Source organism: Acartia tonsa, chromosome 6 (assembly GCF_053477335.1).
Source record: "Acartia tonsa isolate MP-2025a chromosome 6, ASM5347733v1, whole genome shotgun sequence".
NCBI classification, from domain to species: domain Eukaryota; kingdom Metazoa; phylum Arthropoda; class Copepoda; order Calanoida; family Acartiidae; genus Acartia; species Acartia tonsa.
In genome coordinates, this window is record NC_137265.1 from 52,742,412 (window position 1) to 52,759,526 (window position 17,115).

Here is a 17,115-nt window from a genome sequence, read left to right on the forward strand (position 1 = left end):
GGTTTTTTTTATTAGTATCCAATTAACTTTAGATGGCCCATCTCTCGTCCAACACAATAAAAAAGGATATTATTATTTTAAATAACATATGAGATTCAACCCTTTGTAGACAGTGAGGTATTTTGTTGTCAATAATACGAAGTTAAAATAAGTCTTTATTATCTAATTACTACGTTATAAAAAAACTAATTGGCAATTTTATATCATAAAATAAATCCTTAACAGTAAGTAAATTGTTTCAACTATATATGACAAGTTAAATATCCCTACAAACATTATAAGAAACAAAAACGTTCAGATTTTCCCTGTTTTTTCCTTTTTCCCTCCCAAAATACCATAAAATCAAGGCATTATTCCTGGATATTTTTTATAATAGGACGTTTTTGGTTGATCAGTGTAGTGAAATGTGCTTAGAAAATGTTAAGATTTGATCATCAGATGAGAAATTTTTACGTTCACACTCCCTTTAAATCATATTGATAATCGAAGATTCATTTTCTCAATTGATGGCTTTAAAACTTTTGATATATCTTCATTAGTTTGTACAAAGTAACAGTAAACTGTATAAGGGATTATTTTGTTCTATCAGAATTAGAAGGATACATCAATTTATTATCGTTTATTGTCACATCAATTTATGGAATCAAAAGGAATAAAGATAAACAAACTCTACAAGAGTCATTGTTCATTTGTCCTTTATTCTTATTTTAGAGCTTCGTTTATATGAATGTTGTCATGCTTGTTTTTTTTAATAAACTTTTTATTTAGAGATTATGAGTTTAAATCTGAAGAAATTAAATCAATGTTGATAAATCTATCCACCGGTCAGTTGGTCAAAGAAGGAGAAACATACAAACGACCTTTGCTAGCTAAAACATTAGGTAATAAGAATTAATATATGTAGAAAGACTAGATGAACAATCCTCTTATTGGACCAATGGAATCATGCCGACTTTCTTGCTGTTTAGAAAAAGGTCACATTCTATATTATGAAAAGGGTATTTTTTACATTTTAGCCATATATATGCCAACAGATAAATTTAAAACAATAAAGCTTTGCTAGACGTAATTTTACTCTCTAAAATGTCTTCTCTTGTATTATAGGATTTGATCATATATTTATTTGACATATGACATAAATACAAACCAAAACCAAAATATTTATCTGCCAGGAGTTTCTTATTAGGCTGTAGAGTTTATTATATGCGATTGGCCATCTGGGGTAAAACATCTGTTGTATTAATATTAATTGTTTAGAAATGCTGCTACTCTAAAGTTAGAGTTTGTTATATTCAAGATTTGGATATGAAGAAATTATTTAAAAGAAATATAGATCTGAAGGATCAAATGTCAAATTACTTAAGAATGTGCATATCTTTACATAAAAGTAAAAAGATGTCTATGTCTTTGTTTGTCTATATTTTGCTTCAGATCTTAATAACCGCGGGACCAATATGGTTCTCCTATACAGTGACGGAGCTCATAGTTTAATGGAAGGTTGTCAACTAGTTTAAGGGAGAATACCTCAACCTTCCCAAGAGAAACCCATATTCTTTTACTTTTAATTTTAAATTTAAAAGTGTTAAGTCGATTTTATAACAGATCTAAAGTATAGATACAGTTACCTACCTGCCCCTCTTTTCCAAGGACCTTTTTCGTCTACTAGCAAGTTGTTTTCTTTTACTTGGCTGTGTTAATATCCCCAACACTATAGGTGGATTTTCAAACACCCAATTGAGAGACGGTACAAGGTCCTTGGGATGGAGACATACAGTTATTTAACCCATCCCCCTCTCTAGTGTTTTAGTATAATGATTTTATTATTATTTGTTGAGGAGCTATCAGCCTCAGGTTTGGATATGAAGAAATTATTCTACTCTGGACAAATTATTATTATTATTTATAGAGGAGCTATCAGCCTCAGGTTTGGATATGAAGAAATTATTCTACTCTGGACAAATTATTATTATTTATAGAGGAGCTATCAGCCTCAGGTTGGGATATGGAGAAATTATTCTACTCTGGACAAATTATTATTATTATTTATAGAGGACTATCTACAGCATGTTGGGTTATGGAGAAATTATTCTACTCTGGACAAATTATTATTATTTATAGAGGAGCTATCAGCCTCAGGTTGGGATATGGAGAAATTATTCTACTCTGGACAAATTATTATTATTATTTATAGAGGAGCTATCCACAGCAGGTTGGGATATGGAGAAATTATTCTACTCTGGACAAATTATTATTATTATTTATAGAGGAGCTATCCACAGCAGGTTGGGATATGGAGAAATTATTCTACTCTGGACAAATTATTATTATTATTTATAGAGGAACTATCCACAGCAGGTTGGGATATGGAGAAATTATTCTACTCTGGACAAATTATTATTATTATTTATAGAGGAACTATCCACAGCAGGTTGGGATATGGAGAAATTATTCTACTCTGGACAAATTGGAAACAATTTGGCTCAAGACATTGCTGACATGGGTGAGTATACCATGGATAAGGGATTGATATCAGGAATAAGACAATGATCAAGAAATTGATGTATTCTCCATAAATTATACACAAAATTACTACTTTTGGTTGAAACACTTGGACAGTCAACTAAATAAACCAATCAATCGAAATTCAATACAAGTCCCAGGGAATAAGACTTTTGGAACTATTGTAATTAACAGCCTATTTTCCCCCTCCTCTCTTGATTAATATACTTTTAATTCTTTCTATCTTTTTTATCTACAGGGTGATCAGAGAAAACTGGGTTTTCAGATTTGGGAAACAACCGTTAGGAGTACAAAAAAATAATTATATGTCCATATTCTCTATACAAATATGCATCAAATTTGTTACAGGTGGTTTTTAATATCTCTTAAAACAACAAAAGGTGTGTGTGTTATTGTATTCTTAAAGAATTTTATGCTATAACATTAAATTAAAATCTTTTTTTTACTTGAAAACAACATTATAACATAACATCAAAATAATCTAATAATTACATTTAAAACTTAATTTAAAATGCCTTTTTTTTTAAACAAAAAATTAATATTCTTTTTGCTTGGATTTTAGTTCTTAGTATTAAAATTCTTCATATTTTTTCCTCGCCCCTCCCCCTTTAATCTCTTAATCTCTTAATTTTGATTGACAGATTATAAGAGATCATCTTAAAAAACATGAGTAATTAAAGAAAACGCACTTTTTACCGACAATTGTAAACCATGATAACTTGCTTATTTTTAAAGATATGGAAATGAAATAATTATTAATAGAGATTTTTTTTCTAAAAATGACTTTGCCATAGAGAAATAGAAAAAACTAAATTCTAAAGAACCTAAAAAGGTCTTTGCATGGAGCCAAAAAAGAAAATATGTAAAAAAAATTATAGGGGGACATTGATTCAACCTTTTACTACTTTGATATTGTGCTTTTGAAACAATATGTTGCGAAATATACAAGTTATATCAATCTAATTGATATCTCATATTCAACATCAAGCATTTTTCACCTACATGTACCAATCAGTACAGCCGCATTTTTAGAGATATCAAAAAACACCTTAATTAAATCCGATGTACATTTTTACATAGAATATGGACCTATAATCCTTTTTTACATATTCCTTCTGGTTGTTTCTCAAAACCGGAAAACGCAGTTTATTTTGAAACACCATGTATGTATGCCCTTATCTTAATTTTAAAAGTCTCGCTACCATCTGACATAAAAGTCCTAGTTTTATTTAGACTTGAAAAATTAGCTATGTATAAAGTATGGTCAGAAAAGTTAAATATATTTTTCATATTGTTAATTGGTTTCTTAAGCCATACATATGCAGTGTATGGAGGCTTGACAAACCCTAACAATTTTATAGAATATTTGTTAAGAAACAATACCTAGAATCCTGTAAACTACACAAATATTTGTACAATTTTGATCAGAATTATGCAGTAAATTTTACATAAAAGTGTACATATTTTATTTCCATGCACTCTTCTTTACGTATATTTGATAAAAAAGAGAATGTATGTCTGTTTTTAGTTTTGTATGTACAGTAAGATTTTGTAAACTGATGGGACTATTGTTTAATATTTTCAAAGGAGTTTTGAATTAGTCCCCATTTTCATGGTAGTCTTATTGTCATTTTTTAAATATAAAAATCCAATTTTATCAATGTATCTCTACTATAGTAGATCTATATTGTAAGTCCTACAGAACAAAGAATTATGTAAGTTTATATTCCAACGGATCTAAAGAGATAAGACAATGGATGATAAATTGATATACATCCTCATTGATGATAAACAAAACTTCCCTTCTATGAATGATAATCATTTGGTTGAAAATTTTGAACAATACTAAAACGAATCAATTAATCAAAATTTTATAAAAGTACCCAAAGTTTATAGCCAGCAAATATGATAAAGAAAAGTTATAAAAAATATGGTACTAGTTTTATTTATAGGGCAATATCAGTATCCATTCCTCCATGAGGATCAGATAATGTGGTTATCAAACTATGGGTACCACTGTGATTTTCAGTCCAATGTCCCATCCCTCCCTTCCAACTTACACATAGTATCCTTACAACAATTGCCATTGTTTGTAAATTGAATATTTGAAAGTGTAAAGTTTTTAAAGTTTTGTTATTCAATTTTACCCAACCTGGACATCTTGTTACAACATCTTAACAAGTGTGGACATTTTATGTAAATAGTAGCTGCGCCCCTAGCCTCTAGGGGCAATATTCTTTTCTGATTGTGGGGTCTTTTTTGTTGAGGAAGGAAAGGAAATTGGTACTCAAACACTTTTTCTCAAAAATTAAGTACTTTAATTTTGATAAGTTGGATCAAACTACCAATTTCCTAACTTTTTAATGAGAGTTTTAATCCATAGTTTAGAGAGTTTATCATAGCTGGGCATGTAAATAAATGTATCGTTCATTGTCTTATCCCTTAAGATACCTGACCTACATTCATGTTTATTAATTAACAAGAATACATGCGGAAATAACACGCAAAGATTAAGAAAAGTTAATCATGATAACAATCAATAATTAAGTGAAATCAAAAGTACACATATCAAAACATGCATCATTTATTAAAACATAGATGAAATATTTTCAGAGAAAGAGAGGGGAAAATGAGCTGTTTATTACACTAGTTCCTAAAGTTTTATAATAACGTTTTCTTATTCGTTGACCAACTTTGGGGACTTTACTGAATTTTAATTGGTTGGTTTATTAGGTTGTTTGTAAACGTTTCAAACACTATATTTTATACATAACTAGCGGCTACGCCCCTAGAGGCCTCTATGTGCACTTGAGGAGGGAGGAGTTTAATTTGATAACCCAATTTCTTCTTTTAGATTTAAAAAGAAAAAGTAAAAAAAAAATTAATGGGATTTTTTGTTTGTGGGGGGGGGCAACCTATGTAAAGCTACCCTGTAAAGGAGAACCTGATCGGTTGAACGATTAGCGAGATCCTTCTGTACAAACATACGCACAGACAGACATCCTGTTTCTTTATTAGAAGGATTTTATTAGATACTTTTCAAATTATTTGAATAAAGAACAGTCCTAAATTTTGGTTTTAATTATAGGAGGAATTTTAAGCCTAGAAGATTTGTCTAATTATTCGGTAAAATGGTCAGATCCTGTTAAAACTACATTGAAGAATAATCTTACAATTTACAGGTAATTTTAATTTATATGAAAAAAATGCACAAATCTATTCAAAAGTATGTATGTATATGTGCTTCAATTTTTTTAAAAAACGGGTAAGCAATCAAAATCTTATATGGATCAATAGACACTCAAAGTAGGAATTTTCCGACCACTTTGTTAATTAATATGTATTCTTTTTCATTAAATACATATATTATAATATACACAGTTATTAGTCACCTATATAAGATATGTGAATTTCATTTCTCATAGCTTAATAAAGGAAATTATAGCATTTAAATTTTTAGTAGCGAAGCTACTCTATAATTCACTTTGTCTGTCCGTCAGTCAGTCCGTCCGTCAGTCAGTAAGTCCGTAACGCTATGGGGGAAATGGGATTTACTCAGCTCTTGTAAAAGATAGAATGCTGAAATTTTTTGACAACATTCCTATTAGTAAGGAGCACAATTAACTATAAAACATCAATGGCGGTCGGACCGCTTTTTAGCATGATTTAGGCTATTTTTGTATTTTTCACATTTTTCTGCATATCTTTGGTGTTTATGGTCCGATTTCCAAAATTTTGTCAGTTATAGAAATCCAAATTAAATTTTCTGTCATTAAAACAACTATGACAGTCAGACTACCTTTAAACAGGTTTTAGGCTATTTTTGTATTTTTCACATTTTTCTCCATATCTAAGGTGTTTATGGTCCGATTTCGAAAATTTTTTCAGTTATAGATATCAAAATTAAGTTTCCTGTCGTTTAAAGAAAACAACCATGACAGTCAAACTGGCTTTTTGCAGGTTTTTTGCTATTTTTAATTTTTTCCCTATTTTTCCATTTCTCTTATGTACATATATAGTCCGATTTTCCAAACTTTTAAGGTAAGGATATAAAAAATGAATTTCCTGTCGTTTTAAGAAAACAACCGTATTCCCATCCATGAATTTTTGGGCTTCGCTACTTATGGATGTTGTCATCCTTGTTTTTGTAAATATTGATCTTCGACTTCAAGTAATTACTTTTACATTTGGTAGGATTATTGTGTCTCAGTGTACATCTAGTGTTATCCTCCTATAATCTAAAGTAGTAAGCTTTTTTTTGTCTGAAGCTTAAGATCTCGGAAAATTTATATAACTTTTAGGGGAAGCTGTATAAATATAGTGGTGCGGTTTTATGCTATTTATCCTGTCCTCCTGTAGTTGCTAGAGTTGCAGCCACTAATAAATAGATTATGTTTGTCTACTGTTTGATGAAATAATTTATATTATTTCTTACAGTGTGCCACCTCCTGGCAGCGGAGCAGTTCTTCTATCAATTGTAAACATTATGGATCAGTTTCCTGATCATCAGGTAATTTTAGCTATCTTAAGGTACAAAAAAAATAAAAATTAATTGGCTTTTATCCAAAATAGCTACAATTTTGGTTCAAAAGTGTGGACACTAAAAAATTTATACAGAGTATAAAGGTAAAACAGAACATTAATTAGACATCTTAACAAGAAATAAGACAACCATTAATATTCAATAATTTGAAGCGTCAAATATAAAACCTGCTTTTTAGTTCTTGTTCAAGATTTGACTTCCAGCTGATATTTAAAATTGTAAAAGGTTATTTCCCTGAGGATCACAGGCTAATGACGCGCTGCTGCCGAGCCCCAATTTTAGTAAATGTGGCCTGCTTCCCCCATTTATATTTTTTTAAATATGTTTATAGCCTCTATCTGGGCTCCGATCTCTAAGGGGTACTATTCATGCCAGGCTCTTCAAACCCTTACTTAACCAAACGTATAAGTATCAAAATACGTTTTTTTTTGGTACATCTAATTTTAATTATTTTAGGATGATTTGTTATTCTATCATCGCTTGGTGGAGGCATTCAAGTTTGCCTATGCTAAAAGAACACTTCTGGGAGATCCCAATGTAAGTAAACACTTACTTTCTTGAAGTTATTAAATCAACATAAAACTATTTATGAAGTCAGCATTAGACTCTTTAGTTTTACTTATAGCAGATATTTATAACAGTAAATATAGCAGATATCTTAAAGGAAAGACAATAGCCGATGAATTGATATACATCCCAAATGCTGATAACAAAATAACTACTTCTGTAGATTACAGTTAGTAGTTGAAATGATTTGACACTCACCTTAGTAGCCAATCAAATCTATATATATGTAACGTATGGTATCTATAGTATTAAAAGTTTGAAAATTGTAATTAATAACTATTTAAAATTAGGATGAAAAATTTCAGGAGCTTATTGAAGAAACAGGTAGATTTTTATGTAAAACTAGCGGCTACTCAAATAGTGGCCTCTAGTGGCACTTTAAATGTTTGTTTTTTAAAATAATACGATACCTATCTATGTTGCTTTCAAGTCTCTACGGTACCTTGCTATGTTGCGTTAAAGTCTCTTTAGGCAAAACAAAATGATTGTATTGTGATTTCTCTTGGGAGGGTGGTGATACCCTCCCCGAAAATAGTCATAAACCTTGCCGGGACCTGTGAGAAGCTACCCTGTTAAGCAGAACCCGATCGGTTCAGCGGTTAGACAAACAGATAGACAAACACGGATCCTGTTACTTTATTATATAGATTTATCATTTAATAATTATTTTCTCAAAACATTTCTATTGATAAAAAAACAAATTTTTACATAAATTCCTTCTTATTTGCATATATTATTTTAGTTGAAATGATGACATCTATGCCCTGGGCAAGGTAAACTCTAAATTAAAAATATCTTAAAGTAGCGTAGCTATCGTTTAAGAGGATTATCCTTACGTCTGTGTTTCTGACCGACATAAGAAATAGATTCTAGGTCACTTTCTCAATACACCATAAGAAAATTCAGTTTGTCTTAATCTGTTCTTTTTTTGGATTAATCAGTATAACAGCACACTTTATATAGTTTTCATTTTTACAAATAATGTGTCTATATTAATAAAATTCCATGGGTTTCGCCTCGGAGTTTTTTTTTTGTTTTTGTCTCGGAGTTGTTTTTTAAAAGGCAAGCCTAGGAATTTCTATTGAAATATTTCCAACTTTTTCTTAAAAATGTAGATCAATAGCTGACAAAATTCAAGATGAATCAACGTATGAAGATTTAAATGTTTACGGAGGAAATTTTATCATACCTGAAGATCATGGTAAGTTTTAAGTTAATAGGACAATTATATAGTTTTATTGAAGCAGTTAATTTATGAAGGTACAACTGAACGTCCTTAAGTAACAGTAATGATATTTCATTAAACTATCTTGTTTACACAGTATATTGCTCTTTTTGCATCAAATCACATCTATTTTATGTCCTTAATAATTTTGTTTTAAAAATAAAATATACTATTAGAGCATCCCATTCTCTACAATATTATTTCTGTATTACATTTTACTGTTCTTTTTTATTATTTATCCAAGTTACTGCGCTATCTATGTAAATAAATACCCTTGTTTTGCTTACTTCATCATATGTATACAAATTAAAGTATTAATTACATACAAACTATTATCATGTTTTTCATCTGAAGCTTAAGATTTCAATAATTTCAGAACTGATGTAGTTCTCCTTTTCAGTAAAGCTTCACATAGGTTTTAGGCTATTTTATTTTTAGATTTAATCCTTTGGATGGTTTAAATCTCCATACAACTTTTGTATAGGAACATCTCATGTGACTGTTATTTCTGAGTCGGGTGATGCCGTAGCAGTCACTAGCACTGTAAACCAGGTATCTATATATTTATTGAAACGGCTGCTCATCTAGACGCCTCTAAATCCCCTTAAAAGAGAAGTAAAGGGGTTTTAAAATTTAAGTTAAAAAATAGGAGGTGGGTAAATTTTTAGAGTAAATTTTTCTTTGGAAGGCTGAAGTAACCTTCTTCCCATCTATCAATCTAATCAATTTATCTTTCATGTATATATCTATTAATTCAATATATATATCTAACTATTTATTTATTGAAAAATTTATAAATATCTAGATTAACTATTTTATTAAAGCTTATTAAAGGTGTTTTTTTGTTTCATTAAATACAACTCTGAAGTCAAAGATACATTAAATGTGCAAATCTATCTACCTATTTATTTATCAAACTATCTTTTTATAAATCTATCTATCTATATATCTACTTTTCTACATAATATTAGTATGTATATCAATCCATTTAGGAATTTGGTGCCAGCCTATTATCTAAATCAACAGGAATTATACTAAATGATCAAATGGACGATTTTTCTTATCCTGGCTTCAGCAATGGTTTCGATCTCCCACCTTCTCCTAGGTAAATATTATTTTTGGGCTATTCCATTATAAAATAATTATTGGTTTGATCTCCACCTTCCCCTAGGTAAATATTTTTTTTGGGCTATTCCATAATTTCCTTTTCCACTTTCCCCTTAGATACTACAAATTGGACTATTCCATTTTCTTATCCTGTGTTAGTATTTTTTTAAAATCGAATATTAAGGTAGTAAAATGGTATTAAAACTTTATTTTCTTTTTTGTTAGTGTGTAAAGAAATTTAATTTTGTCTAGCTTTGTGCAATTTTGTTTATATATTGACATTTTAACAATGTATGTTTATTTGGTGATTTCCCTTAAAGTGCCTTTCGAGCACTGAAACCCCCCAGGATACACCCCTCACTATATAAATAGATAGACAATAAGTTAAGAGGTTGTTATTCTATTTTTCTATGCCTAATCAATACGATGGTCCCTAACCCTGAGGGGCCAAAAGTTTTAACCTGACCTAAGCAAAAAAGCCATATAGTTACATATTAGCATGTCCGTACGCTTTCTGTTATTTCGTTTTCAAATATATTGATTTTTTGTATTTTGCTTCTTTCAAGATTTTAATAATGATCATACATTTTTTGCGTTTTTTTGTTTGTTGAATATTTGTATTGGAATAAGAAAATAGAAGACAGAAAAATAGCTCTGCAAAGACATTGTCCTTAAAATGGAAAATACAACAAAGTCTTAATATAATTTGTGTTTTAGTAACTATGCCGCTCCTGGAAAAAGACCAATGTCTTCAATGTCTCCTACTATTATTTTGGATGCAGATAATAAGGTAAGCACATTGAACTATTTAAATCGAATCTATAATACAAAGTAGAACGATGTCTGTCCGTCTGTCTGTCCGTCCGTCCCTTAAGATCTCGGTAACCACTGAACCGATCGGATTCTACTCTTCAGGGTATCTACCTATTGGTCCTGTGGTGGTTTTAAGCTATTTTCTTGGAGGGTGGGACACCCCCAACCCCCCCAAAAACAAAAAAAAATCCACCCCATTTTTTTTTTTTGTAAGAAATATCTTAGATCCTTTGTAGAAGATTCCTTTGTGGAATATTTCCTTTGTGGAAGATTTCCTTGGTCCTTCTTATTATTATTTTTTTTACAAATTTCACCTTACACTTTTTTTTACCATCTCTTGGGGCAAATCCCCTAGAGGCTAGGGGCGAAGCCGCTAGTGATTATATCAAGTTCCACTTTGAATAATTAGAGACGAATGCAAGTTGACTTGTTGTCATATGTTATCATAAAGTTAAAGTATTTTTTTTTTAAATATCAAGTCCATATCTCCAGTATAAGTAGGGGTGTTAAGTAATCAGACCATGGACGATAAATCTATCCACATCCCCATTTAAGATATACAAAATCATACCTTCTATAAATTAAAGATACTGATGGACTCTTAAAGTTTGTACCCCCAAATCAAGATTTAAATAAAGTAACCAAATTCTTGATTGATATATTATGTTAATAAAACTTTGGGTACGAGATTAATTAACTATCCAATGTTCCCTACTTGAGAAACTGGAATAGGAAAATGATTATAGAATAGCTGCACACCTTAAAATATTTCTATTACACACCTATCAATATTGAAATAGAAAGGAAAAGAAAACAGGGATATAAAGATAGATAAAAGAATATTTTGTCAAACTGATTTGTAGTTCTAGAAGTCAAAAGTTAATTCCATTTGCTATTATGTCAAGTGATAATTAGATTGGAAGAAGGCTTTGGACAAAAACAGGGGCATTTAGTTACCTTACACGGTTAGAACTTACTGACAAAGGTTGTTGTAATGGTGTAAAAAGTGTTGGTTTTCGAAGAGGAGAAATGTAGAAAAAAATTGGAGGTGATCTTTAAAATCATTCTTCGGCTACTTGTGACAAATTCAAAATACATCCATCTATGGATGTGCCAATTTATATTTATCTCCAATTCACCTATCCTTGATTCTCTGATAAACCTGAAATATGAAAATAGAATTAGAAAACGGAAATTACATTTTCCATTCTTTGAAGAGACATGCCTGTAACTCAGAGAGGATGGATAGATTAGTGGAGTATAAAACATTCTTCCCCTCCATTCTTTGAAGAGACATGCCTGTAACTCAGAGAGGAGGGATTTATTATGGAGGATAAAATATTCTTCCCCTCCATTCTTTGAAGAGACATGCCTGTAACTCAGAGAGGAGGGATAGATTATGGAGGATAAAATATCCTTCCCCTCCATTCTTTGAAGAGACATGCCTGTAACTCAGAGAGGAGGGATAGATTATAGAGGATAAAATATTCTTCCCCTCCATTCTTTGAAAGGAAATGCCTGTAACACAGGGAGGAGGGATAGATTATGGAGGATAAAATATTCTTCCCCTCCATTCTTTAAAGAGACATGCCTGTAACTCAGGGAGGAGGGACAGATTATTGGAGAATAAAATATTCTTCCCCTCCATTCTTTGAAGAGACATGCCTGTAACTCAGGGAGGAGGGATAGATTAGTGGAGGATAAAATATTCTTCCCCTCCATTCTTTGAAGAGACATGCCTGTAACTCAGGGAGGAGGGATAGATTAGTTGAGGATAAAATATTCTTCCCCTCCATTCTTTGAAGAGACATGCCTGTAACTCAGGGAGCAGGGGGATAGATTATTGGAGAATAAGATATTATTTTCTTTGTTCTTTGAAGAGTCATGCATGTAACTCAGGAAGGAGGGATAGATTATAGCAAGATAACTTAAATTTCAATCCAACGATAAATTCGGTTTAAGGTTTAGATAATAATTAAATTATTATTTCCTCAAATATTTTTGATCAAAAAGTCGGTTGTCTGTAGGATAAATGTCCAATTTAAAACTATATTTACCCTGAGACTGTACATTCTGTGCTGGTACTCAAAGTTTTATAAACATGATATTTCATTACTTGGCCTAAAAACTTTGGGAAGTTTTATTAGATCTTGATTAGGTTGTACAAAGCTTACCATTATTTATCGTCAATTGTCTAATCCCTTATATCCTTGGTTTTCCCTTTACCGTGATGAAAATTACATTAGTGTGTATTTTATGAAAACATATCTTTCTCCTTCTTCTCGGGTAGAATTAGAGATCATGTTTTTTCAACATTATCTTATCAAGCTCCTCATAAATTTAATCAATTTATAATATTTTCAACACTTTTAAATATCAACTAATAGTGATCTAATGGGATAAGGTAAGGGCCGATAAATTGATGTACACCCTTAATGATTATTCACAAAATTACCCCATCTGTAGATTACAATTAGTGATTAAAACATCCCCAAAGCTTGTTAAGTCAACGAATTAGAAAACGTTATTATAAGACTTTGGGGACTAGTGTTATAAACATCCGCATGTCCCCATCCTTCCCTGATCAACTATATGTTTCCCCCTATCATGATCAAAAAATATTACTACTCAAGTAAATTAAAATTATTGGTGAAAAAGTTTAAATGCTGATACTTTGTACAAGCCAATCATGATTTAACCAAATTATAACAAAGGAACATCCAAGGAGGGAGGAAATATTGGTATAAAAATAAACTGAGATACCCAAAGTTTGGCTGGTTTATAATTGTTGGGGACTTTTATTAAATTGGTTGAATACTTGAATAGGTTTTTCAAATATATAGTGTCAAAAACTTATCGACCTCTACCTTAATATATCACAAGAAATTACAACACTTTTCCCCTGCTTTGAAAATGTTTTATTCTTGTAATTATTTTAATTCTGTTATGGTTTCTCGTTTCCTTAGATTCTTATCATCAAACAAGGAAATATGTTTTTGTCTACATTATTTTGATATATATTTTTAGCAGCAAAGATATTCTACAAGTCTTAATAATAAAAGATGTGGGAAGGGGGGCAAAATTAAACTCGTCCTCCAATTACTTTTTTTTGCGTGTAAGGATTTTTTTAATATTCTGACTGTTTTTCGCCTAGAGATATTTTGCTACTTATCGGTCTGTTGTTGGCTTTTTATATGAACTAGCGGCTACACATTTGTATTACCAGCGACTCAATCAAACCTACTAATATTTAGGTAGTTGAAAGTATTAGGGCGGCTGGTGGTTCTAGGATAACAACTGCCATTGTGACGGCTGAAAGCTGATCGCGACAACAACTTTATTACTGGCGGTTGCTTTAAACCTTCAAATATTTAGGTTGTAGAAAGTATTGGGGCGGCTGGCGGCTCGAGAATAACAACTGCCATTGCGACGGCTTTGTCTCTACAGATTTTTAAACAATACAATCTTAAGGTAAATTTAAATTTTCGAAATCAGAAACAATAGTTTATAAAAGATTAGGTTTTGTAATATACAATTAAAAAACAAAATAAATCAAACTTTTTCATGTGGAAAAAATCACGCAACCTCTCTGCAGAATATATTAAAATGTTCAATTAATTAGATGTTTTTCCAGTAAGATCTCATTAAAAACTAGATGATTATTATTTTAGGTAGGTTTTAACCTAGTTAGTGAGGGGATAGTTAACCTTTTAGACAATATTAACATGATAATTAGTAAATTTAGCAGGTATTGTGACTAAATAGTATTCTTTATGTAGGATAGTATTGATACACCGAGATTACACCACCAGTTGTATCCAAATCAGATTTCTTATCAATCTGAGTTCAATCAGGTAATAAGAAGCGTAGCATACTTTGTAATTTTGGTATGTCCGTCAGAGTACGTCCATATGGGCAATATATTTTTATTCAAATGAGATTTCGTATCAAATTGAGTTCAATGAGGTAAAATAAGACGCGTAGCATACTTTATAATTTGGGAAGTACGTCTGTCAAAGACTAAACCACCAGTTGTATCAAAATCAAGTTTCTTATCAATCTGAGTTTGATAAGGTAAGACAAAGCGTAGCATACTCAATCATTTTGGTATATACGTCACTGTTCGTCGCCGTCAGGACGTCTGTCCAACAAACTTGGACTGATACTCTACAGCCAACTTTATCTTAATCTTATTTTGTATCAGACTGAATTTAACAATTTATGATTATGACATCTATTTTGAAAAAGTAGTCATGATATATCATGTCGTTCTAACATTTGTGAACTATATGGCATTAAATACATGTATTAATAACTTACACATTATTGAATAACGTCATTATAATAACAAAATGATCACATTACTTAGTCGATATGATAACTACTAGAAATTTTTAAAAGGTTTGAATATAAGAGGAATCAAATCTAAGATTTATAAAACAAGCTTTGCATGATACAAACTCCAATTTCTTATAAATTAAAGGAAATAACAGGACACAATTATATATGTCAATTGCAGTACTGATTCAATTGGTAATTTCCCTCGATATAAAAGTGCACCCTACCTTGTAGGGGTAAATAGTAAGGATGTAGTAATACCTAATTCACCCATTTGGAGACGGTTGATAACTACGTAGGGCCAGGCCTTTATAGTAGGTTTAAAGGCACATGGTTCAAACACCCCAACTATTGCAGACAACCAACCCTATGAATGCACTACCTCTGTCTAAAAGACCTAACAATTGTATGGTGATGAGCTACGCTGGGATAAGGAATTTTTCTCACTATTAATGTCACGCATCTGACATAAATATAAGCAGTAGGTAAATGTTTAACGTCTTTTCATATTATTCGGTTTGGGCCAAGATTCGAACCCATCACCTATTCAACGGAAGTTATGTAATATACACCTAAAGAACAACTAACCCTTTGATTCCCCAAACTTTGTAAGGAAGCCATAGCTGTATATGCATAGTGATAAATAATGGAATGCAGGATGGGACCTATCAGACCAAACGCTAAAAAAGGATCATACCAATCAATTAGTTTTTTCTTTATTTCATCGTTATTTGTTGCAAAAAGTGTATTTTTTGCAATCTTGATTTAACTAGGAAGGAAAAGGACAATTGAAGAATTATTTGCAATATTTTAATACTTCAATGTAATAACTATTGGGTAATTGAGGTGGGATTTGAGAGGGTGTTTGGATATCGATCTCCCCCCATTTTTAATTTAGTTTTAAGAAAAAGTAAAACTCCAATTTTCTCCTTCTTTTTTTTGGGGGGGGAGCAATTTTTTTATAGGTGCTCCCCAAAGTAGTTATAAACCTTCCCGGGGCCCATGAGACCCTACATTGTAAAAGAGAACCTTTTCAGCGGTTAGCGAGATCTTGCAAGACAGACAAACAGACAGGCATCGATCATGTTACTTTATAAAATTTAAATCTAAAATATATATTTCCTTAGGATATTCTCGCTGGCCTTGAAGCTAAAGGGCACAAGGTAATAATTTACAAATGAAATATGGAATCAGAGTTTTCTTAAACACAGGGATCTTAAGGGATAAGTCAGTGACGATAATTTGATGATAACTAAAAATTCCTGTACATTTAAATAGACACTGTTTGTTTGAGCTGTCTATCTATTTGACTAAATATTATAAAAAAAAACTTAAGTCGACGAATGGGAGAACATGTTGTTTAAACTTTTCCCTCCAATGTACGATCCAATAACTGATTAATCAAGAAAATTTGTATTAATTATAGCATTTTAGACTTTATCAAAATATTTAAAAAATCAACAAAAATAACAAATTTCAACAACATAAATAACTATTCCCATTTATTTAGTTATATGACCGAGGAGATGCAGGATCGTCAATGAACGGGATAGCCGTGACCAAGGACGGATTTTTGGGAGTTGCGGATTACAGAAAATCTAGCAGTGTAGATGGATATTGATTTTATGTATTTTTTTGTGTATTTTTAGCTTTAATTATTTTGTATTATATAAAATAAATCTGATTTACTAATAATTCTACATTTATTAAGGTAGTTAGATGTTTCTGAGTGTTTGTGGCCATTAAAATATTAAAAACTTCTAATTAAGTTTTCTAACCTTAAAAAAGTTATCACACGAAGATAAGACTGTAAATTACACTATACCCAAAGTTTTAATAAAACGTTATTTTATTCCGTTATGTACATCAATTTAACACCAATTATCTCTTAAGATCTTTGAGTATATACAAAATAAAGAGTTAAGAAAAACAAATCAATTTTAAAAAGTATTTCAGTGATTATTTGTCTTTTTACTTTTAAAACTTCGTACATTTTTAGTAT

The 17,115-nt window shown here is 30.9% G+C and overlaps 1 protein-coding gene across 4 annotated transcripts in view; it reads left to right on the plus strand.

Moving 5' to 3' along the window:
• The window catches only part of LOC145322920 (scoloptoxin SSD14-like), a 31,259-nt gene extending 14,459 nt beyond the window's left edge, over window positions 1-16,800 (plus strand). The window contains exons 10-25 of one of the 4 annotated variants that reach the window (XM_080165281.1): window positions 769-881; window positions 1,907-1,924; window positions 2,429-2,500; window positions 5,609-5,702; window positions 6,958-7,030; window positions 7,520-7,600; window positions 7,921-7,954; window positions 8,373-8,403; window positions 8,746-8,831; window positions 9,340-9,407; window positions 9,848-9,960; window positions 10,680-10,752; window positions 14,151-14,246; window positions 14,555-14,629; window positions 16,241-16,276; window positions 16,624-16,800. In XM_080165281.1, the coding sequence (XP_080021407.1) occupies window positions 769-881; window positions 1,907-1,924; window positions 2,429-2,500; window positions 5,609-5,702; window positions 6,958-7,030; window positions 7,520-7,600; window positions 7,921-7,954; window positions 8,373-8,403; window positions 8,746-8,831; window positions 9,340-9,407; window positions 9,848-9,960; window positions 10,680-10,752; window positions 14,151-14,246; window positions 14,555-14,629; window positions 16,241-16,276; window positions 16,624-16,734 (1,174 nt within the window). In that variant the 3' untranslated portion in view covers window positions 16,735-16,800. Of the gene's footprint in view, window positions 1-768; window positions 882-1,906; window positions 1,925-1,976; window positions 1,995-2,118; window positions 2,137-2,410; window positions 2,501-5,608; window positions 5,703-6,957; window positions 7,031-7,519; window positions 7,601-7,920; window positions 7,955-8,372; window positions 8,404-8,745; window positions 8,832-9,339; window positions 9,408-9,847; window positions 9,961-10,679; window positions 10,753-14,150; window positions 14,247-14,554; window positions 14,630-16,240; window positions 16,277-16,623 lie in introns of all 4 variants that reach the window. The other 3 variants (XM_080165284.1, XM_080165282.1, XM_080165280.1) reach the window with 3 other exon arrangements.
• Window positions 16,801-17,115: the final 315 nt, after the last annotated feature.